General features: G+C 40.8%; 1 protein-coding gene across 2 annotated transcripts in view; it reads left to right on the top strand.

Moving 5' to 3' along the window:
* ankrd50 (ankyrin repeat domain 50) overlaps nucleotides 1-6,999 on the top strand; it is a 34,482-nt gene extending 27,483 nt beyond the window's left edge. The window contains exons 4-5 of one of the 2 annotated variants that reach the window (XM_079351902.1): nucleotides 1,398-4,939; nucleotides 5,228-6,999. In XM_079351902.1, coding sequence (XP_079208028.1) covers nucleotides 1,398-4,936 — 3,539 coding nt within the window. In that variant the 3' untranslated portion in view covers nucleotides 4,937-4,939; nucleotides 5,228-6,999. Of the gene's footprint in view, nucleotides 1-1,397 lie in introns of both variants that reach the window. The other variant, XM_079351901.1, reaches the window with a different exon arrangement.
* Nucleotides 7,000-24,379: the final 17,380 nt, after the last annotated feature.

Raw genomic sequence — 24,379 nt, 5'->3', positions numbered from 1 at the left:
GGAAAAGTTGTTATATAATCAAAGTAATCAGAGTTTATAATTGAAGATTGAAGTACTGTGGCTCACTTTCTTTTTTTTAATACATATTTAAAATGAAGTTTAAAGTCAGAAGATAAAATGTTAAGTCATTACTGAGATGCCTCCATTTGAAAGTTTAATTACCTTACTTTAAAAAGGTCAATATTAATAATCCCACATCCATCCCAGTGTGCAACATTGGGAACTGTTTAGAAAGAAACGTGTAAGTGCTTTCCCATAGTCGGCCTGTTATTCTCAGCACAGTACAGTATGCCAATAATCCTGAGAGAGCCTCTGGTGACATTTACTTCCTGTCTCAGTAACCCTGGGAACCATGGGAACTGTAAGTATGCAGAAATGCTCTACATGCCCTCAGGGTGATGGCCACACAGACCATGAACAGATTGTTTTAACGTGGAGGGAAAGTTCACTTAATGCCCATTAGCGGAGGCCATTATGGAGCCATTTTCCACCTCTCTGAGAGGAATTCCCATTAAAGATCTTTCATTAAGACCCACTGTGATAATTCCCTTTTTTTCCGGAAGGATTTGTAAAGGTCTGCGCTGGGAGCATGGGAGCATGTAGCATAGTAATAAGTGAGGCACCGGAGAGATGTTTTACAGAGGGCTGATGTGCTACAAGCATTGAAATGATGTCTCCTTTGCCCTCAACAATTTGATTCATTAACACATTTAACCACGACCACAGATTTCACATCTGCAGTCAATGGTTCAGCTGAAGAAGCAGTCAACCCTATTCTACTCAGATTTAAGTTGTCATTTCTTTAGGCACACAAAACGCCATCATTTTATATAATGTGATTATTATTTCACTCATGTTTCTATTCAGATTATTAATTTGTTATCCTGACAGGCACACTCTTAATCATGAAAACTGATATTGCTTCGAAATAAAACACAACAAAGTGCACTAATTGCCATGGTTATGTTTTTCTTTGAATGAACTGATAGTGAACTCCTGCTTATCATGTCTGCTTCCACCAGCCCGAGGGGTTGTGCTCTCAATTCCTCAAAGTTTTTTTGAGGAAAACAGCATAGCTTCACTGTTAATTATCATATCATATGCCTTAGTTAAAGGTCGATTTAACATAATGTTCAAAAGGAAAACTAAAGGAACAGGATTATTAAATAGATACTATGTATGATCTCATGGTCAGACCTATGATGATGAATCAAGAGGGACTTTGGGATAACACAGAAAACATGGTTCCTACAACCAGTGCCTGCCATAGGTACATTTATCCTTTACAACTTTTCCTTATCTTCATCTACCGTCTATTTTAATTGTAAAATTTGTCGAGTCCTCTGATCTTTTCACATGTTAATCATCTCCTCTAATGTCCCTTTCTGTTGTTTCAGGATTCCGCAAAATAAGCCTTGATGATCTACGGAAAGCCTACATCGTCAAGGACGTTCAACAGTACATTCTCCACCGGCTGGACCAGGAAGAGGCCCTTAGGCAGCACCTGACCAAGGAGACCGCTGAGATGCTCAACCAACTCCATATCAAAAGCAGTGGCTGTTTCCTATACCTGGAACGTGTGCTGGATGGCGTGGTGGAAAATTTTATCATGCTTCGGGAGATCCGTGACATCCCTGGTACTCTCAATGGCCTGTACCTGTGGCTCTGCCAGAGACTGTTTGTCAGGAAACAGTTTGCCAAAGTCCAGCCCATCCTTAATGTTATCCTGGCAACTTGCAGGCCACTGACTGTCAAGGAACTGTACCATGCAGTCTGGACTAAAAACATGACCCTGACAATGGAAGAGTTTCAGAAAAAGATGGACATTCTCTCCAAGTTGTTGGTTGATGGCCTTGGAAGTACTAAAATTCTGTTTCACTACAGTTTTGCTGAGTGGCTTCTAGATGTTAAGCATTGCACCCAGAAGTACTTATGCAACGCAGCGGAAGGACACCGGATGTTGGCGATGAGTTACACTTGTCGGGCCAAGCAGCTCAAACCACTTGAAGTGCAGGAATTCGCACTGCACCTCGTCAATTCTAATCTGCAGATTGAGCCATTTAATCTGGCTCTTTGGATGGTTTGGAATGGAACTCCTGCTAAAGACTCACTGACCACCTCCATACCAAGAGAACAGGAGGTTTTGCAGCTTCTGGTGAAAGCCGGAGCTCACGTAAACAACGAGGATGACCATGCATCATGTATTGTGCAGCAGGCCCTGGAAAGAGAAGATTCAATAAGGACATTACTTGACAACGGGGCATCTGTGAACCAGTGTGACTCTAGTGGGCGAACTCTGCTGGCCAATGCAGCATACAGTGGAAACCTTGATGTGGTTAACTTGCTCATATCGAGAGGGGCAAATATGGAGCTAGAAGACAACCATGGGCAAACAGCACTTACACTTGCTGCAAGGCAAGGCCATACCAAAGTGGTTAACTGCCTAATTGGTTGTGAGGCCAACATAAACCACACAGACCATGATGGATGGACTGCCCTGCGCTCAGCAGCTTGGGGTGGGCATTCAGAGGTTGTGTCTGCTCTGCTTTATGCTGGTGCCAAAGTGGACTGTGCTGATGCTGATGGTAGAACTGCTTTGAGAGCAGCTGCCTGGGGAGGCCATGAGGACATCGTGCTGAACCTTCTTCAGCATGGGGCTGAGGTCAACAAGGCAGACAATGAAGGAAGAACAGCTCTCATTGCTGCAGCATACATGGGACACAGAGAGATTGTCGAGCACCTCTTGGACCATGGGGCCGAAGTGAATCACGAAGACGTGGATGGCAGGACTGCCCTCTCAGTTGCCGCTCTCTGTGTTCCTGCAAGTAAAGGCCATGCCTCTGTTGTGAGCCTTCTAATTGACAGGGGAGCAGAGGTTGACCACTGCGATAAAGACTGCATGACCCCCCTCCTTGTGGCTGGCTATGAAGGACATGTCGATGTAGTTGATCTGCTTTTGGAAGGTGGGGCTGATGTTGATCACACGGACAACAATGGGCGAACTCCTCTTCTGGCTGCTGCATCAATGGGCCATGCCTCTGTTGTCAACACGTTACTTTTCTGGGGAGCAGCTGTTGATAGCATCGACAGTGAGGGAAGGACTGTGCTGAGCATTGCGTCTGCTCAGGGTAATGTGGAGGTTGTCAGAACTCTGCTGGACAGAGGTCTGGATGAGAATCACAGGGATGATGCAGGCTGGACCCCGCTACACATGGCTTCATTTGAGGGCCACCGCCAAGTGTGCAATGCGCTCATTGAGCAAGGTGCTCGTTGCACAGAGGTTGATAATGATGGGAGGATACCGCTAATATTGGCTGCACAAGAGGGACATTACGACTGTGTGCAAATTCTTCTGGAAAACAAATCATGTATTGATGAGAGGGGATATGATGGGAGAAATGCTCTCAGGGTTGCTGCACTAGAAGGCCACAGAGACATTGTTGAACTGCTGCTGAGCCATGGTGGTGATATTGATCACAAAGATGCAGACGGACGCCCTACACTCTACATATTGGCACTTGAAAATCAGCTGGCCATGACAGAGTATTTCCTTGAAAATGGTGCGAATGTAGAAGCGTGTGACACTGAGGGAAGAACCGCCCTGCATGTGTCCTGCTGGCAAGGGCATGTTGAAATGGTGAGGCTGCTGATAAACTATCATGCTGACGTGAATGCCTGTGACAATGAGAAGCGATCTGCCCTCCAGTCCGCTGCATGGCAAGGACACACCAAAGTTGTGCAGTTTCTGATAGAGAATGGCACCCACGTTGATCATACATGCAACCAGGGAGCAACAGCACTAGGCATAGCTGCACAAGAGGGTCACATCGATGTTGTGCAAATACTTCTTGAGAATGGTGCTGACCCGAACCATGCTGATCAATTTGGACGCACAGCGATGAGAGTTGCAGCAAAAGGTGGCCACTCAATGATCATAAAACTTCTGGAGAAGTACGGGGCCACAACTCTAAATGGCTGCAATCCCTCCCCAGTTCACACTATGGAAGAAAAAACACCATTGTCTGTAACTGGTAAAATGCAGTCCCTCACCATTAAATCAAGTAGCTCTGGCAGCACTGGGGCTGGAGATCTGCAGTCCACTGGACGTGGTCTGACCAATGGGCCTGTTCACGCCTTCAGTTCCCCTTCCGAATCACCTGATTCAACAGTAGATAGACAGAAATCTTCTCTTTCAAATAATTCCCTGAAGAGTTCTAAGAACTCCTCTTTGAGAACCACATCGTCCACAGCAACAGCCCAGACTGTGCCAATCGACAGTTTTCATGGACTGACATTCACAGAACAAATCCAACAGCACTCACTGCCCCGCAGCCGGAGCAGACAGTCTATTGTGTCCCCCTCCTCTACAACTAAGTCCATAGGTCAGCAGCCATCATCTCCTTCCAGTGAATTTGATTGGTCGATGTTAAAATCAGGACTCAAGTCAACCAAGGGGAGTAAGAGCGGAAATGATACATCCAATAGTAAAGTAGTACTGGGAGACAAGAAGAAAGTCAAAAACAGTGGATCCATCCAAGGTCAGGTTCTCGAGTATGAAATGACACAGTTTGACAAGAGGATTGCCCTCAACAAATCAGTGGCAAACATTTCTGTGAAAGATCCCCATTGCAAGATCATGATTGGGGGTTCAATTCGGCAAGAAAGGGGGCAAGTCCAGGATCAATACTTTATCCAGCAGCAGAGCTGTTCAGAGAAGAAGCGGAATGGTATCATGACTAACCCCAAATATCTACAGGGTAATCAGGTCTTCCTGAGTAGGGTATCGGTTCCTCGGACTGTTCAGAACAGAGGCCACCAAGACGTTTTAGAGAACTATCCCATTGGGGATACCGAGCTAAGCCTTAAACAAGCCCTGAAACTGCAGATTGATGGATCAGACCCTGGGTTCAACTACAAAAAGGAGACTCCATTATAGCTGGTAAGAGATACTTTGCAAACGAGTCCTGCAGTGTGCTCACTTGTTAAAATACATCATGCATTTGGCTCGATTTGAAATGAAGGTCAGGGTGACAGTTCTTTGACAAGACTTTGGCTAGTCTATTCATTTCCAGGGGTCAATATAGAGGCCACTGGCTGACCTTTAGTTTGACTGGATTGTATTCAACACAACCACAATTAGCTGCATGAAGAACGTCTAAATCTGGATAAACTGATTTTTTTCCTGAAGAACAAAAAATTAACCCGAATCCTTCCTACACTCTTTCAGATGTCTTGAATGCCATTCATCATGCAGACATTGGAGGGAATGTGCCAAAGCAACTGTTTTCATCTGCATAGGGAAAAATAAAAAAAAATGTTTTCATCAGTGGGAGACTTCAAAACAATACTGGGGACAGTCATTGATTGCAGCCTAAGGCGTATGTGAACTGAAACATCAATGTGCCTACATCTGTTACAGCCTTCTTCATGTATTCATGCAAACATTCATTTTAATTTAAAGTAATGCTATTTAATAAACAGTGTATGCACTTTTAAGAGTAAAATGACAGACGTGCATTTGTTCTTATTCACTTTGTAACCCATCCAAGAACTGTTCAAGGCAAACATACCAATGCTTTTGTTTTATTTTACTTTTGATTGTTTGGTCTACTTCTTTTCACCCTGACAGCAATGTGCCACTGAGTGCATTGTCACAAATCACAGGAAATAACAGTAACCGATTGCCATGGTATGAAATTAGGCAGAATGATAAGTCTGCCTTTCTAGAGGCCCCAAATAATCTGTGTTAGTCTTGATCAGTGTGCTTAACCTATGTTGTATGTAATGTGTTAATAGCTATGGCAATTTATGTCACAAGTATAAACGTACAAGCATATTTATTTTCTGGAAAAAAAGCCACTTTTGCTGCATTTTTTTGTTGAATTATGCTCTACCATGGTGCTGTGTTCAGAAGTTGCCTGCAGTTATTTTGGACTCCTGGTTTTGTTGGCTTTGTGCGTGTCTGTATTGTTACAAAAATGTAAGAAAGAGGGAGGTGCATTGGAAATGTAAAAAAAAAAGAAAAAAGATCATTTTGTCCCTATGGGATTTTTTCATTTGCCTGTTTGTTATTATTTTGTGTGTGCATAAAAGAATATTTAAATAACTCATGGTGTTCCATCAGCAACGGTTTGGTGCTAAATGCGGTGATTTTAAGTGAAAGCAGCTATTTGAGGGAATGCATTTGTCTGCAGAGTCACTTGTACAACCCGATGTAAAGCGAGAAACAAGATCTACGCTTTGTTTCCTTCTTGTCATGTGGTTACTTTTTAGTCATTCGTGCTGGATATTTCAGGGGCATGGCACAAAATGGCTAAAAAAAATGTTTAAAAAAAGGGTTCAGCCATTAAGACAACTCTTAGCTGTGAATGATTTTGTTTGCAATGCGGAGTTGTAAAGCCAAAGTAGAAACACCATAACCCTGTCCCACCTTCTCCCCTGTGAGAAGCTGAATATCAGCTCTGCAGTACTTAACCGCTGCGGGAGCTCGAGGGGAGGAGGTGCTCGACTGTGACGCTGAGGGAACAGAAACATCTGTTTGTCATGAACTGCGTGGAGCTGTGTTAGCGTTTGAAGGCTGTGTCATATTTTTGCAGGCGTTTCATACCATCAACAGTGAGCTATTTTTTTTTGAGGATCAGAGGGAGTAGGAACCTATCGCATACAAATACACTTATAAGCCCAAGTCGAAGCCCTCAGCTCTTTGGTGCCACAGTAGCGCAATGATATGCCATGAAGGGTCAATGGAAGGATTGGAGGCGGGATCAGGTCTAGAAACAGTGTTGGAAAACATACTGTAAAGTCTTATGAAACAGTACTCTTGTTTGTCTTGACTGTGTTTTGTCAGTCATCTTTGATTTGACTGTCAGTGATTGGATTGTAAATAGCTTACCATGTACATTCAACTTTCATTCAAAAAGAATTCCTGTATTATATGAAGTGGAATTTTCTGATGTATATTAAAGTGCTTAATAAACATATTTGCTTTACTGCTGAAAACGATTGTTCTTTTTCTTATCATCTTCCCTTTAACAGATCTGGATATCGGCAATGTTCACAGAACTAAGGCACACAGTAAGGTATAGTTGTGAGTATAAAGTCTGCTCATCGACGAGGCAAAGGGACATGCTGATAAAGATATTAAAGAGAAGTTTACCTTCTGTAAAATGGCATCGTATAGGTGTGGCAGATTAGGGCCCAAAAACATTTCTTAAGTACACAAAGCCCTCAAGAAAAGTTACAACAAGATGCAAGCATATGCCAGCAATTACTTTGGCTAATAAAACATGTACATAATTATGAAATGAAATCAGGGATATTGTCTCAATCCAGTAATAAGGTCTGAAATGCAACATAATCGCAAAGCAATGAATATGTCTAGATTTTAAACTTATGAAAGGTAATTTATCGCCTCTTCTTCTGAGCTGAACTGCCAATATCCCTGAATACTAGGCAGACAGATTGATTTGTCGGGCACAAACAAGCCTCTGCAAGCACTGATGATCAATTGACTGGCTTTTTTTCCCTTTTTTTTTAGAAAGATAAGACAGTTGAAAGGGCGAAGGCAACTTCGTTCAATGACTGATTATTTTTCTCTCAGAATTGTCGATTTCTACCTGGAGGCCCTTTTTTTAAAAATCCACTGCGGTGTTACTTTTCCCAAAGCATTCAGTCTGCAAAGCCAAAGGCTACACACATACAATACGTACCTCACTGTTGGTCACTTGATTGCAGAAGGCCAAACGAGGACACAGCAGGCAGCACGACACATGGATCAAGCTGAAGTGGGAGATAGGAGTGTGCCAGGTGCTACCACTGGCCCCTCTTTCCCTTCAGTTCACTCAGTTCATTGCAGTCAAACAGGAGCTGCCAGAGAGATCAAATACACAGATGGTAATGGTTTGAGGGTCAGTTGAGCTCTAACACACATTTTATGATATCTTACATTCTTCATATGTAACTGGATTCCTTGGCTGTCATGAATAACATCTTAGTGGTGATTTACATTTGAATGTAAGCATGCATTTGAAGTGTTTAACTGAGTATGAAGCACTTCAGTTTATGGAACAAAGGACAGGGATTGAACACATTTCTTACTTTGACTAATTAGGCTTAATTGCCAGCCATTATCCAACATTTTGTGAAAAAAATAAATAAATCAACAGAACAGCTAAAGCTGTATACAGCGTTTGGACTTTGAGCACAGTCTTTTGTGCATGTTTTGAAAAGGGTGGGTGTTAATGAGAAAACCATCTGGTACTGATGTAATGTAGTATGTCCTGTCCAAGCTTGGAGGATCTCCTTGTGAAGTATCTGCCAGTGGCCACATCTGCTTCTTCTCCACCCATGCCCTTGCTTTGGATACATCACTAACAAGCTCCCACGTAATATACACAACACGGCGACAACACGGCCGAGATGTTCCTGACGCAACTTTATACCAAAAGTTATAAATCCTTCACTTAGAGCTGTTTTAAAAGTCAGATAAGACACGTAAAAGATTTTACTCATAAGCACTTAGCGTTTTTGCACAAGCTGAGCTTGTTGCAAATGGGTTAGAATATTATCAAAACAAAAAGCTGTTTGGCCTTTGTGGGCTGCCACACTGCAAGAACTTAACAAGAACTCATACAACCAAAGTATATCTATTCAGTTTTGCAGCGTTGTGCCTGGTTTGTTGCTTCCTGTGAACATATGTGATTTGTCTCAGAATAGCTCATCAACAGAGGGCAGATGTTGTTATAGGACAGGAATATATCTTGAAAAAGAGACGCTGGGTGCTGCACCTTTTCTCCAGGCCGCCATTTTCCACTGTGAACGCTCTCTACATACTGAAAACCATGCTGGCGCTCAGAAGGTGGACATGAGGGCTAAAATGAGTTACATTGATGGGTTTCTCTATTGAATACTGTTGTTATGCTCAGTATCAAACGATAGTTGTTCTTCTAGAGCTGGTCCCTGAGTATAACCTTGACTGAAACAGTCTCAGGAATTGGGTCAAATTGTTACACAGACAGATGAAATGTCAACCAAGAAGTCCAACTCATAGAACTGGTTCAAATTATTCTCCGTTTGCTTGCAAAAGTAACCACAGAATCAATTAAATGTGATTTAAAAATATATCATCTTACATGAACTCATCTGTTTTCATGACATAACTATCATTATTAGAATGGTAAAAAAAAATCTTCGCAAATACGACCCATTCTGTACCTTCCAAAGTACAGAATAAGAACATGACTGCTACATTAAAGAGTACATCTTATTGGACTTCTTTTGAAGCTACAAATTAGTGAATTTCTGTTCTGGAAAGAACCAGCTTCAGGCAGAGCGTCGAGTCAATGCCAGCAGTCATTTGGTCAGGAGGCAGCCAAGTGTCAGACTGATGGAGGAAATGTACAAAGGGCTATTTAAATCTGTCCATTTTTATAATGACACAAAAGCAGCCATGTGGAGCCCTTCATCATACACGGTTTCAAATTAGATTGACTGCAGTAGCCAATGTGGAGACAAATTGCTCAAACTGTGAGCAGAAAAAAGGGATTCTTTTTCAAACCAATAGCAACATATAGCTTCGCTGTTCAGAACAGGATAATGACTGCTATTTAAGTATTTAGAATGTAAATCCACGTTGAAGTCAGAAGTCCTGGAGTAGCTTTAAATACATTCACAGCTAGATGTACTAAGTTTTGATTCTGCATGATTTCGCATCAGTCACAGTTTAATGTGTGTAGTCTCCTGTAGCTGTTTCCAATTCATCCAGAAGAGACTTTTCCTCACCACACCTGTTCTTAGTGAGCCTCTGCTTTACGTTTAGATACGCTGTGCCTTGCAGCAGTTCTTTAAAAACGGAGATGATGAAGCATTCAAAAGAAGTACACGTTTTTTTGCTCAGAAAGGAAGCGGAGAACTCCTTAATTAATATAACATGTTCTTAATTGGATTCATTTGGAGGTTCAGCCTATAATTTGTCTGGTGTGACAGTAGTTTGAAAGTCAGAAATCGGTGAACTTCCTCAAGTAGCCATTAGATCATTGGTACTGATAAAGAAAATCCCATCACCCTCCTGCAGATACTTTATAGTCACTTAGTGCTACAGGGTAGTATAAATCTTACTTATAGCTTTTATAAACCTTTGGTCCCCCACAATGCCAACAAGGAATAATCACAAAGTGGATTTAAGATGCTGCTTTGACAGACAGCCTGCTGATTTTTATGCTCCGTATTGGCAACATTTCAAACACAAAGTGTTTGGGTTCAATAAGGCCATTCTAGTCTGAATTTGTGTCAGCGTAGTGCAGCAGAGCCGATGAGGATAGAGGCATTCATGAGCCCTTCAGGTACCAGGCATTTTAAAAGATGGCTTAACGGACCTGCTTTTGCTGTTTTCATAAACAGTTCTTAGATCCATCAAAAGGACTGAATGCACTGTCATGAATACAAATTTGACAAAGGGAAGATTCTTTTTCAAAATGTACCCTCCGATCTGTTGCATTGCAGCAGAAGTTGAACGCTAGATTTTTGAATAAAAAAAAAAAAAGGAAGGGACTTGTGCTATAAAGGCAGCCTCCGCTCAACAACAATGAAGCGACGAAGCTGGAGAATGTGAGATTATACAGACTGTGTTCCTCTTTGTTGCCTGTTTACATAATCCACAGTCTGTCATTAAGGAGCGTGAATGAAACGCTTTCATAAACTCTCTGTGGAAAAACCTGTTTCGTCCTTTGAAGCTTGACAAAGTAGCCCAACATGTACACAGGTGTTCCACTTTCTCTGAACAGGCGAAGGGCAACACCTGACTGTAGAAAGGTAAGTCAAAATGTCTTTCACAGAGGAGACAAAATACCTAAACACGGCCTTTTAAGTGTGGTTGCTTTGGCTATAGTGCACCATCATACTGTGCATCATTAATCATAATGGCTGAAGCCAAGGACAATAAATGGACCAGAGCTCCACACAATGGGCGGACTGTAGCTCCACAGGCCGAGATATTCTGGTGCGAGACAAAAGCAGCTGCCTGTAAACCAGAGAGCTCAGTGTTTCACAGCACCACGCTTTCTTCCCCTCACAGTAACTTGCTCATACAAACAGAGTATCTCAAAATGTCAGCTTTCGAGGGACTCCGAAAAACAGCTTTGTTGGCATCTTGAAGACATTCCAGTTTTGAAGCTTCTCTGTGTTCTCCAAAAGGTTTTGTAAGCCCGAGAGGTGAGAGAATTTTCCCAGCCTGTGGAGCATATAATCCTCTAATTCACTTTTATTTGAGTTACAAGGTCTGCACCCAGCAGAGAAGATATGTAAGAGAGTGGAATCTGAACAAAGCAGCTGTGAATGGAAAGGTTTCAATATAAACACGGGAAAATCACAGGGAGACAGCTCTATCAGAGGAGTGTGTTCACTAAATTCACAAAGCTCTCAAGTTGTCCCTCTGAAGGTGGTAAGCCTACATGATGTCATGATGTTGTACTGCAGTTTTCTAGGATTGTAAATCTACGAAACTTAGGAAATAAGAGTGTGTTCATAGGCAGCTCTTAGATCCATCAAAAGTACTACATGCACGATAATGAATACAACAAACTGCACCATTATATCTATTGCATTGCAGCAGAAGTTAAAATCAAAATTTTGAAAGAAGAAAAATGAATCTGTGACTTGTAACATAAAATGCTTAAGGTCTTTTATCTGCCTTTTGCCAAATGTCTTGAGATAACAATTGTTATACATGTGTGCTGTACAAATAAAGATTGATTGAAAAAGAAGCCTTCACTCAAAGACTATATGGACCAACTCAGCACCAACTTCAGGGTCTTCAACAATCAAACTGACTTCAGGGTCAAAGCTCAGTAGCAGAACTGTGGAGCGTGTCGGACTAGCACATTAGATGTATATAATGTGCTCAGAAATATGGCTCACATACATCCATATTTTTGTTAGCCAATGTATTGCCAGTTGGTGACAGACAGATTTGCTACTTGTACTTGGTAGCAAATCTAAAAACAGCAGCATGACATCATAACCATATGTAAGACCCCCATCCTGAGCTTAACGTCAGACTTGAAAAGCCACCCTGTATGGTAACTTTTAAACAGTAAAAAAAGAAGATGTAGATGAAACTCTATTTGGAGATTACAAGTCATTATGTATAATATTCTGGATGGTATTTTATTGCTAAAGGGCAAAGTGACTAAAAGCAGGTTTTTCAGTTTGCCTTAATCCTAGCAATTTCCGAAGGAAGAGAAGGTAAAAGAAGTGAAGGTGAGTTACAATGACGCCTGGAAGTAACACTGTCGACCAACTTTGAAGGCTTTATAAAGCGTACAGTAAACAGTGTCACTTTGACCCTATGGGCACTTTATATAATTTGTGCAGTGTTGATTAGCACAGCTGTTATGATGACACAATGCAGGAGCTGTGTGACGGTAAAACAGCAGAGTATATTTAGCCCCCTAAATGTCACGTACATTCGAATAAAACACAGAATGTGGGCGAGGTAACATTTTAAGAGGATTTCACTGAATTGTCTGAATGGATCACTCAAAAGTGGGCGTAGCTCAGAGACAAATGTACGGCCTGTGAAGACTGACAGCTCTGCAGAGGTGTAGATGACTGATGGCTTCCACCCACACCTCCTTCCTCAGAGTGGGGGTGGAAAGAGTTGAGGAAGAAATGAACAAATTATACCTCAACCACATGCATTCAGTCATGCATAAATGGCTGTTTTCCTCACATCCCAATCAGTGGCTCCACAATTGTTGCAGACTGGTGTATCTGGTTTCTTAAGGAGTAAGAGGTACATGTGAATATACTCCACAGAAATGTAGTCAAGAACTGTAAGTTGAGTGAATTGTAACAGTTTTCAATGTTCAGTTTCTTTGCCATCAATTTCACAGTAGCAGTGTGCTTGACTTTACCCATCTAATGAACTTTCAAAATTCCTCACATTGGCTCTCATCATGGTCTGCTGGTAGTCCATTCTTTGCATGTAACAGGTTTTGTTCAAAGCCCTGGCTCTGAGTGAGCAGCACAACAGTTCCCCTTAAACAATCAGCTTCCTAGTTTTTAGAGATAAGCTGTTGTTGTTGTTGTTGTTTGCTGGTTTGTGGTCTGTGAGAAGCCGCCTCACCGTCATTCATGCTGGCTTTTTAACAACATAGCATCAGTGTTTCTCACCCAAAAACCTAACTGAAAAAAAGGAACATCAATAAATTACAAAAGAATGACTTAAACTTCAGACTCAGCCTCTGAGACCAAAACACGCTGCACCTCTTCCTATTCTCCCCCATCCCTCCCTCACTGTTCATATTTAACCAGGACACATTTCATAGGCATATGCATATACCATCACCAGCTTTAAATGGGTTTTTCAAAGCATTCTCCGCAAATCATTCTTTTTGCATTTGTACAGAAATCATCGGCATATATCTTGATCCACAGTTATTGACATACAGGTCTATTGCCTTCTCAAAATATTATTTTTTAAATAACTGTAAGAATCCCGAGCAACTCCACAGGTAGCGTTTTATTCAGAGTGAATTAGTTCTTTCAGATCATAATGATAATGTCTGAACCTCTTACAGACAGTTATCAAAGCCTCTTTCCCTGAAGCTCGTTGGGTCATTTGAAACTGTTTGTCTAATCTACTTGACCTCCCCTTCCTGGCTTCTCTGTTGCTGACCATCAGGAGTAAAGCATGAAAAACACAACAATGAAAAACAGATTTTAGCTTGAAACACCAAATGTGTTTGTCTAACTGAGAGAAGTGAGCCCCACCTGGGTGTTTTACTGGCACCGAGCTGCGAAATCGGCTTATTATGCATAACTATTATCGCTGGGAGTTAAGGAAATTTCACAGAGTTGGCAGAGGGTTTTTTTCCCCCTCTATCACTCACTGTGTACTACCTGGCTCCGTCTCCGCTCTTGGCTTTGTTTCCTTTATTTTTCTTCTCTCTTGTCTTTCTTACTTGCGCTCAGTCTCTCCCCGTGTCACGCTCTTTCTCTCCTGTTTACTGACTTTGTTTTTCCTTCTTAGTGTTGTTTTTTTTATTTCCCCTTCCATCTCAGTATTTTGATTAATTTCTCCTTCCTGGTCTCTGCAATTTCCTTCCCCTCCCCCCCATTTCCATACGCCCGTCCTCTGTGATTATGTATTCCTTGTTTGCCTTTCTCCCCTTTTGCATTTCCTGATCTTGTCTCTTTTCTTTGCTTTGTCATCCTCCTTTTAACCCCTTTCTTACATATATTCCTGCTTTCACTGTGTGTTTAACGCTGCTTTCCTGTTGCCATCCTTGTGGCTGGTTCTCTCTCTCTTTTGTCTCTCAATCATGTGCTGTTTTTTTCCGTTGCAGGGGGAATTTCCCCCATTTTTTTAAAATTTCTCTGCACCTCTTCGATTTCTCTGTCACGTCTGCCTTCTCTCTGTCGCTCTATGCTCTTTGTTTTCTGCCCTCGCCTGCCATTTTCTCTGGCTGCCTCTGTTTCTTCCCTCCGTCAGCAGCGAGCAGACCTCAACACGGCTGCTGCAGAGTTCATTTCAGGACAGAATCATGCTCCGCTGCTGTTTCTGTTGCATACAGACACACACACACACACTCCCTTTGCAGACCGATTCAAACTCCTTGGTGAAACGGGGCCCGGGGACAGATGGAGAACAGTGACGATAAAACAAAGACATTCTGAGAATTTCACTGACGCAAAAAGCCGAGTGTGCAATATTAAAATGACAAGGAGGGCTTAGTCTAGAATGCCACATGATATCTCAAATGGATACTGTTAAGCACTGTTTGCACACAAACACACACAGACACACCAACTGGCACAGACTCTGCCCTCTTGATTTGAATTTAGAGATTTTTTTTTATACTCTTTGCTTCTGCCAGTATTTAAATGTGTTTTGTTCGCAGTGATTAACAGATTTGACCTGATTTGACTTTTGCAGCAGATGTTAATCAGCAGTCATAAGACCGACTGGATATCGTTTTTCACGATGTCCACAGCACATCAGAGTCATAAATTTAGATTACAGCTTCTAGGCGGCAGCCCTGGGACAAATATATATTTTGTTTCTCTTTAAAGACACAATAAGATAAAGAAAATAAATAACACAGTGGGGAAAATCAGCAGCATTTGGTTGCCAGGAAAACCGTTGTGTCTTGGCTCTGAACTGAGTTCAGCCGGTGAGATTAGCCAGTGTTTCCTTGGGGATGGTAATGCTGGCTAGGCTATTCAACACATCTTTCCAGCCCCTACAGTGCGGAATATCTACAACTGAATACATTGACATACTTTGTGGTGCAGATATAAAAGATCCCCAAATGAAGACTTGTGAGCTATTGTTGGTCACTTACTTTTCATTTAGCTTCATGAAAACGTGGATGTTTCTAACTCATGAACAATTATCTTAGTGTCAGCTGAATATCGTCAATGTTGCTATCAAGAGAGAAGGGTTAGCATGCTAATACGATCAATCTGAACATCAAAGGTCACAGTTAAATCAAAGCTGCAATAAATATTTCATATAATTTATGGAATGACTTCATTTAAATGTGTGTGATGTTTTCAAACATTTATAAAACATTTTCTGAAGCTGCATTAGAAAAAGATGCTTCAGGAAAATACATGATACGTTTGACCTCAAGCAAGCAGCCAGGGGTCAGGTTTACAACACGTAACAGGTAAGGGACCATTGCAAACATGCGGTGCAGCTGGTTCATACTCTAAAGATGAAAACATCAGCATCTGTCATGGCCGCAGGAAGTGGGGGTGCTGGGGGTGCTGCAGCACCCCCTAGTGGCGAGGGGGAGCTTTTTTTGATTAAAAAAAAAATATATATATATATATATATAAAAGATTTTTTTGCACAATTTATAAATTCCATTTTCCCATGTTTGTTAGTGGAACTTAGTCCAACACGATGCTACATCTTGAACTGTGCCACTCTTAGACCGAGCATGGAGCGAGCGGGGAACATCTGCAACCGCAAGCGTCTGCAACCATGAGCCGGCCTTACGTTGACAACGTAACTTCCCTGAACTTGTGTTGATTATACCTAAAAATAATGAAATTAACAAAATCAAGCAATACATGTAATAGCCTACCTGTGTCAAAATCTTTTCCCATTCATAAAGGAGCCATGTTTTCAGAGACAGAAAAAATTTATTGAGTTACGTCTGTGCCTACCAATCTCTGTGGCCTCATCTGATCGCACTTTCTCAGCCTTGCGTCTTTTGAAGACACGCAGCACCATGATGACCCAGAAAAGACTCACAAACCATTAATTGATGTATGCCAACACAGACATCATGAACTCTCTGGACATTCGTCCCCTCATTAGAGACTTTATTTCCACGACCCCAGAGCGCACCTGGACATTTGGACCCCTGTAACCAGGGCACCCTGTCTGCAGCTCAAAGTAAGATCATGGTGCCGCTGCGCACTTTCATATATGAAGTTTAATCTCACACTATAGTATTTTTGCAAGGTGGTGGGGATTGAAAGTGTTACTTTGATCGTGAGTTCTGTGCGTAATGGATTTGGAGAACTGTTTAATAACGTGTAAATGGTCGGAGATTGTTTCCTTGTGGCTTGCGTAAAAAAGGTTGGAGATGGAGAAAAAAAGTGTGCTCTTGTGCGTATGTTTGCGTAATGAATGTGGAGAGCTGTTCAATAATGTGCTTAGATTGTCTGAGATTATTTTTAAGGATTTAGGAGCTGATCGAGTCGTGTGTGACATAAATGTAGGTGCAGTGACCCAGGTTGATGCAAGCTGATCAAACCTATTGCATTGTTAAAGTGTTACTGTGAAGTTTAAGTAATTGTTCAGATATTCCTCTGAGAACTGATGGTGTCTGTGTGTGGCCCTGGCTGTGTTCTCTGAAGAGTGTAAAACAATGACGTGGTGAATCTTCATCTTTTTAAAAAATATTTCAATGTATATAATATTATAAATGTATTCTAAATAGGCCTATAGGCTCATAGGTTTTTTTGTCCAAAAAAGAACAAAAGATTTTTTACAGCACCCCCTGTTCAAAATAACTTCCATCGGCCCTGGCATCTGTTGTCCTGAAACTATTTAGAATTATTGGTGCAGGAGTGAACGTGTAATAAAGGCAACTAAACTGCTCGGATTCTCTCTGACTGCTCTCACTACTTTAGCAGACATAAACGCCACTCTTTAATCATGATGACAGTTTTTCTGAATGATCCAAACCTGCCATAGCAGTCCTAAAAAAAACCTTTTAATGTTGCTTTTTTGTCAGACCCACGTCTCATGTTGGATACATTCACCACTGACCATCCCTGAACTAGGTCTGGAGACAACTCTCTGAACCGGAGGTCAAACTAGGGAAGTGTCTGTCAGCCAAAAGAACATTGCTCTAGCTAGTCAGCACCAGAATTACTAGTACGTTAATTTAACTATTAATATTGTTGGTAATTGAGATCCACAATTCTGTTCAAATGTTGTGTCTAAGCAGCGACCTGCCACTAACTGGGGCAGAACCACTGTCAGGGCTGAACTACTGCCAGGATGTAAACAAGCACAGTGGTAGAAAGTTATCTCGTAGCATGGAGCAGTCCAGAAGTTGTTTTGATATAGAAAATGGAGATACAGTTGTATGTAGGCTGTGTCTGTTTAAACTGCAGCAATGTGTAACAAGCACAGGCTTGTGGAGGTTTAGCTGCAAGGACGACGGAAGGCTGGTGGTGCTAACACTTCTAATGTTTGGCACACTGTGCAAAACAACTGAATACTGGCTCCCCGCAGTCTGCGTGAACCCATCATTCGTTTGTTTTTTTAATAAATTGAGCTAAATTCAGACATATTTTTTTTTATTCTTAACTTCAGGCTAGCTGATTAGTCTCTGTGTAATGGACTTTGAAACCAGTCGCCCAGAAACATCCCTGAATTAAACATGAGCTGTCAGATTTTAGTGATGGGAAATGTGTCTCCTTTTAGAGATCTGGATCATTTGGCTTTGCTCAATATTAATTAGCTCCCAAACAGCTCGTCGTTTTGTACCATGTTGGCTTCATTAAAATATTCAAATGTTTCATAACATATGATTGATAATAGTTCATGTATTTCACTGAAATTATTGTCATATAATTACTAGAATAGCACTTTTTTACATGAAGTTTGGTATAAAGCGTTAATGTTAAACCCCAAAACTGTAATTAAAAAAACAGCTTTGTTAGCCACGTCATAGATGTTAAGTTCTTTGTTTATCTCAGAGATTCATTAGCATAGCTGCAAGTCTAAGTTGCTACACAGTTGCTACAGTATAGAAGGCTAATTGCTTCTGGCTGGGGTGTCTCTTCTTGCTGCAGACGTTTACTTCCCACCATTCAAATCGCTGGCCAAGCTTTTATGTGAGACACCAAACCCTGAGGAGCTTCCATTCAGCACAACCAGTGCATGACTTTTCAAATCAGGCCTCCTCGAAATGTGAATTAGTCCTGACCTGGCAACCCGGCGCTTCCCCTCACATCTCTCTGTCACCCTCTGCTCATTAGCACAAACCCTATTCCAGGTCAGTACCTATGGCACAGAGACACACACACACACACACACACACACACACACACACACTTACACACTGTCTTTGTCTTGCTTGCTTTATCCCTTCCTTTGCTACACACACACACACACACACACACCACACACACACACACACACACACACACACACACACACACATATTTCTGATCAGGGCAGCCGAGCTGGAAGGAGTCTGACCTCATTAGGACCTATGGCAGGCAGCCGGGAGGTCACTCTGCTGAATGAGCAGAAAGAAGCAGTGAAAGAGGACGAACCGATCAGCAGAGCACCAGGAGGTGATCTGAGATTTTGGCTTGTCTCTTGTTTTCGTATGTAGGTTGGATTTTATAAATAACACGACCCTAAATGAGGCATTCAGCAATGTGGATTAATTTATGAAACAAGGTACTTTCAATGCAGAATACAGGCATTTCATTTGTTGTTTTTACAATGTTAGCTGCCCAAGGGATTACAGTGAAATCTGGCCAACGCTGATGTCTGTCCCAGGATGAGTTGTAATCACTCTGATGAACTACAGACTTTTGTTTCTCTTAATATTCTGTTTGTTTAACCAAATACTAGATCTGTTTCAAATAAACCAAAGGAAATATTAGCATGCTAATGTATTGGTTAGATGAAAACATCTATGTGGAATGAAGTGCAGACTTGGTTAGATGGTGAACATAATTCACATGCTAAACATGTAAGTGTGTTGTTTTATTTTTGTGAGTGATTTGGCTGCACCTTGGAACAGCATCACAGAGCTTGTTAGCATCTCTTGCTCTTTTTCTACTGGTTTTTAATCTACTCTTTGAACTGGGATGCAGACGACACACAGACTTTGATTAGAAAAAGTATATTTCAAGAGATACAAGTAACATTTGAATCTCTCTTGTAGCCCAAAAGACTTAATGCAACAGTAAATAAAGCAATCAAAAGTTGAGGCTAGTCGGTGTTTTGACTCATACAAGTGTATGACTTAATAAAAGAGTATTGGCATTTTATGTGTTAAGTGCTACATTACCATACTGTGTAGACAGGTGGATAGACATCACACCTCTGTTCATGTGTAGCCCTGAATCCTTTAAAAAAAATACATGCTACATGTTCAAAGCAGCAAACAGGCCAATCCCAAACCTTTTTACTCCCCTATGTCGGAGAATAACTTCCATCCATCATCCTACTCTTTCCACAGCTTTCAACAGGCATTTGTTTGCATTAGCGGCCTGTGAAATATCACGTTTCCTCCTTTCCCTCCACAATTGCCATTTACAGTGTGCCAGTTACTGGATGGAAAGTGAGTACAGTCAATCATACACAGGCAAATTCCTATTTTGTCTTCTGGATTGATGACAAAAGTTAACCTCAACTGTCTGGCTGCTCTATATTCAACACATATTTTGCAGGTAGTCTTCTAAATAAATGGAACAGTTATGGAGTCTGAGGGGGGCAGAAATGCTGCAAAACATCACAAATGATAGATGGTGTCGACGCTACAAGGATGTTCAGGCTTTCCACTGCCGTCAGAACATGTCCAGCTGAATGCATTACCAAACCTTATGCTGAAATCACTCAAAATCCTAACCAAGGTCTGAATACAGATTAACATATAAATGAAAGTACAGGCAAGCTCCTGCCCTTCATTTCCTATCTGTTTACACCAATCAAGTGCAGTCTGATAGGTTTGGAGGAGGTGACAGAAAGGTATGTCATGGCATGGATATCAAGCCTCAGTACCAGAGATGGGAGCAAACATTGACCTGAAATCGGAGGATGCGTCAAATGAAATTCCTGGAAATGTTTCTGCTGGCAAAAGTGAAAATTCTTAAAGTGTTTTAAACTCTCAAGAAAGCTAACGTAACAGAACATAAATGTCTTTTCTAATCACAATTTCTTGTCCAATGTCAAAGAAAAAGAATATATGTAGTTGATTTTACAAAGCTACTAAATACAACGTTATGAAATAGACTTTTGGGATCCTGGTTATTATTCAGGTCAGGGAGACGAATGACAAAAGTCTCCCACGTAAAAGTAATGTAATCAGCTGTTAAATATTATTTTTATTCATTTTTTTCTTGGCAGACAAAAGTCACTTTCCATTTGGATTTTCTTCAGTTTTACACAAAAAACAAAAAAGCTACATATGGATAACAGCAAATTAAAAAAAAAAAGAAGAAGAAATTTGACTACTTAAAATCCTGTAAAAATCATAGGATTAGTTGGACACACTCCACAATGCAAATGTGCTGAATTAGTTTTCAGCAGCTTCCAAACTCACACACTTTAATTCCTCAGCCAAATATCTCTCTCTCACTGGTGTATTTTAAAGCCCTGCTGAAGCCTGTTTGTTGAAGCCTTCAAACACACAGTGCAGTAAACAACTGGCACGTCCAACAAAATCACTGTATAATAGCAAGTTAGGCATAACGAGCTGTTGCTATTTTAATCATCACGCTTGTGTAAGTAAACATTGTTTGCTCGAACAACAGTGTCATGACTGGTGTGAGTTAAATAAGGGGCATTTGTCTGTTTGTAATCTCCATACAAAATAACAAAAAACATATTTGTCCAAAGCTTTAAATACATCAGTCTGTCTGTGTTTGCTGTCCTGTCTCTGTGATATGGAGACACTATGATGACTTTACAAACAACAGCAGGATGAAGCATATGAAATAAACATGAGCTAATACAAACCAGGTAAGAGTGTTTGCACGTTTTATTTTTTCATATTTTATTGTTTGTCGGAAAGATGTCGTTTGGGAGTCAAAGTGTTTGAAGAAGGTTTGATTTTTTTTAGTTCAAGGGACAATATGTAGAATTTAAAATAATGTTTACACGAAAATATCTAGCACCAAATAAACTAAACCTATATATTTAGTTGAATACTTCCATTTCCTCAAATGTCAGTTTGTCTTGACTACGGTTAACTCAGACTCATTTTTTAATCTCTTGCAGAGAGAATCACTCCCATGATTTCCCGTCAGTCATAAAGTAACCCATTGTTGTTGTTGTTTTGTTTTACTTAGGAGCCCTCTGGCAGTGGAATTTACATACTGTGCCAAAAACAGTTAAAACCAGTTGAACTTTCAGTTTTTGCATCTCTGTTAAAAAGTAGCTGAACCAACAGTTAAGCTTCAGCTCGAGTGTCAGGTGTCCAATTCATAAGAGCAGTTAAGATTGCCAGTTGATAAGCAAGCCTGGAAGCAGAGGCTTGTTTTTACCTGTGCCTATGTTTATGTTTGTGGAAGCACCAAAGGCAGATGACGTACCCTGCAAAACAAAAAAAAGTCTCAGGGAGTTAGGAGATGATTTACAGTACATATAGCAGGCCTCTATAAAATATGTTTAGCACTGAAAACCGACCGTCGATTTAGACTGTTTGTTGGACCTTAAATGTTTCTAAAACCCTGAACATGACAGCTGAGCTCCCATGTCTGCCCATGTCACAGATCCCATAAAAATACCAAACTCAACGATACACAGATCTTTTAGTGTATTGTAAGCTCTATTATCTGTGCATTAACACTTTTTCATCTCCAGTGGTTGTTCCCTTTACAGTGAATGTTTATGTTAAGTTCCCTATAACATACTAAGCCGACCTGTTTAAGTATTGTAATAAAAAAATATATTTTTTTGGGGCTGTATTTAGCCTTTATTAGAGAGTCAAGACAGAATATAGAGTTGGAAAAGCAGGAACAGAAAGAGTGGGGAATGACCTGCGGGAAAGGATCCGAATGTAGGCCGCCTGCCTCGGGAACAACCGCCTCTGTAGTCTACATGGGGCGTGAGATCATTCAACACCCTTAACATTTAAAAAAACAAAACATTGATGATCCAACATTTATAGCCAAAGGACTTGGTATGGCATCTATTCAGAAGGAAATTTGAAAAGTACTGAGACATGTCCTGTAGATTGTAGATTTTCTGACTCATCCTTAAACCCTCAACGATCAGTCAGCATGAGCTGGGTCACAGTAAGGACAAAAATCCTACTCCTCACATGTTTTTGTGTGTTGCACATCAAATGTAGGTGTTCCTACGTTGTTTTTCATTCGCGTCTGTCATACCGAACATTTGCAAAGCTAACAGCGTTGAGATAGATAGATGGACTGATTCTGATAATTAGAAATTCTTTAGGGCATGGCAGGTGAGAAGGGAAAAGAACGTCTTTTTAAAGACAGCAACAGCATGTGTGTCTCCTTCAACAATTTTGTGTAATTTTGTCAAAAGGGTCCACAGAACATCTGCAGATGGTTTTGATTTTCCTATCTGATTAGTAGCTCATGATGAAAAAGGTATAAAAAAGAAACATTTTGCCATTATTCCAGCGTGTTACAACACCATACAATAACCAGCACAGAGCAGGGTGACTAAGCTGAATTCAGTGAGTCATCACAGCAAGGTAAAGGGCTGCGGAAGGCCCTCAGCGAGCAGACCACCCACTCATGTCCCCCATTAAGACGGTCCGCTCTTCCTGCACATCAACGCCCCTGCAGCAATTTACTGCTCAGCCTGCATGGAGGCAGAATGAATGGTGAACGACAGAGTATTCTTAATGAGACACGGGTCAATGAAATGTCAAAACTGGACAATGAATAGAAGAGAAAAAGGCCTTAAATTGCAATTGTTATTCCAGTCTTAATACCTTCAGAGGGAAAATGTCAACCTAATGAAAGTACCTACACATTTTCTCCTTTGTTCATCTTTCTTCTTTTTTTTTACTGCCAAAAGGTGTTTTTAAATCAAGTCTGCTTTTATCTTGACTTTGCTGTTATACTTTGTTTTATTCCACTTTGTAATATTTGTGACAAAATGATAAATATTCTGTCTCTTTTTCTGACTTTATGAATATTTTAGTGTTAGGTAATAAATAGAATGAGTTTCTTCAGGATAAATCCTTTATACTAATGAAATGTTATAGTGGTGACACACTTGTATTTGTTATGTTCTTTGCCTTGGTTATTAATGGACAGCTTTGGAATTGAGTCCTGCAGCCCAACAACAGCCTCCTCTGACCCCGGGAGATTTAATAATTTCTAACAAATCAATATCCTCTCAGCGGCTGTCCAAACATGTTGCACAGCTTTCCTTAGGTACCATCCCCCACCAGTCCCCCCCCCCCACACACACACACACACAGACTTGACAGGCCTTAGACCGCTGACACACACTGGACAGACACAGGGAATCACTAGATTGGATTGAACGGAGGATAATTCACCCCTTCTGCCCAGTGTCCAGTATCCAGTGCAGACCATCAACAAGCCTGAAAGAAGGGAAGGGTCAGGATTTATCTGATTCTAATGATGATTTAAAGAGCTCTGTCTTACTAAACTACTTTATTTCCTGCATTCCCTCTTTAAAAAACCCAATGTTAATCTCTTTGAAAAATGATGATATTAAATAACACATTTTCTTCTGTTTGATTCTGTGGAGAACATTGTCTTCTCTTGACTGTGTATTTTTTCCTAACATGATTTCTGAAATAATAAGTAAATTGACATGCAGTCTGAAAAAGTCATATCAAACTGAAATCGAACAATAACACATTTCTGGAAGTTGCACTATCACACCTAGATTAATGATCATCAGGGTTTCATTACTCTGTCATGTACACAAAGGGACATAGTCTATGTTGTATTGTGCATTTTAGATAACTGAACATAGATCTGCTCTTTTGTGTAGTGTCTTCAGATAATATTTGTTTTAAATTAGCGCTATACAAATGAAGATTGATTGCTAGTCCAATTACACGACCTAAAGGAGCCATAACCAGCTCAACTTAAGTGAGTGTTCTGTGCTGCAAAATTGAGATGGATGTGAATTGTTCCTGTAAAATAGCAG

Source organism: Symphodus melops, assembly GCF_947650265.1.
Source record: "Symphodus melops genome assembly, chromosome: 9".
NCBI lineage: Eukaryota > Metazoa > Chordata > Actinopteri > Labriformes > Labridae > Symphodus > Symphodus melops.
The sequence above is the reverse complement of the archived record's forward strand: the minus strand, read 5'-3'. Positions and strand labels throughout refer to the sequence as shown.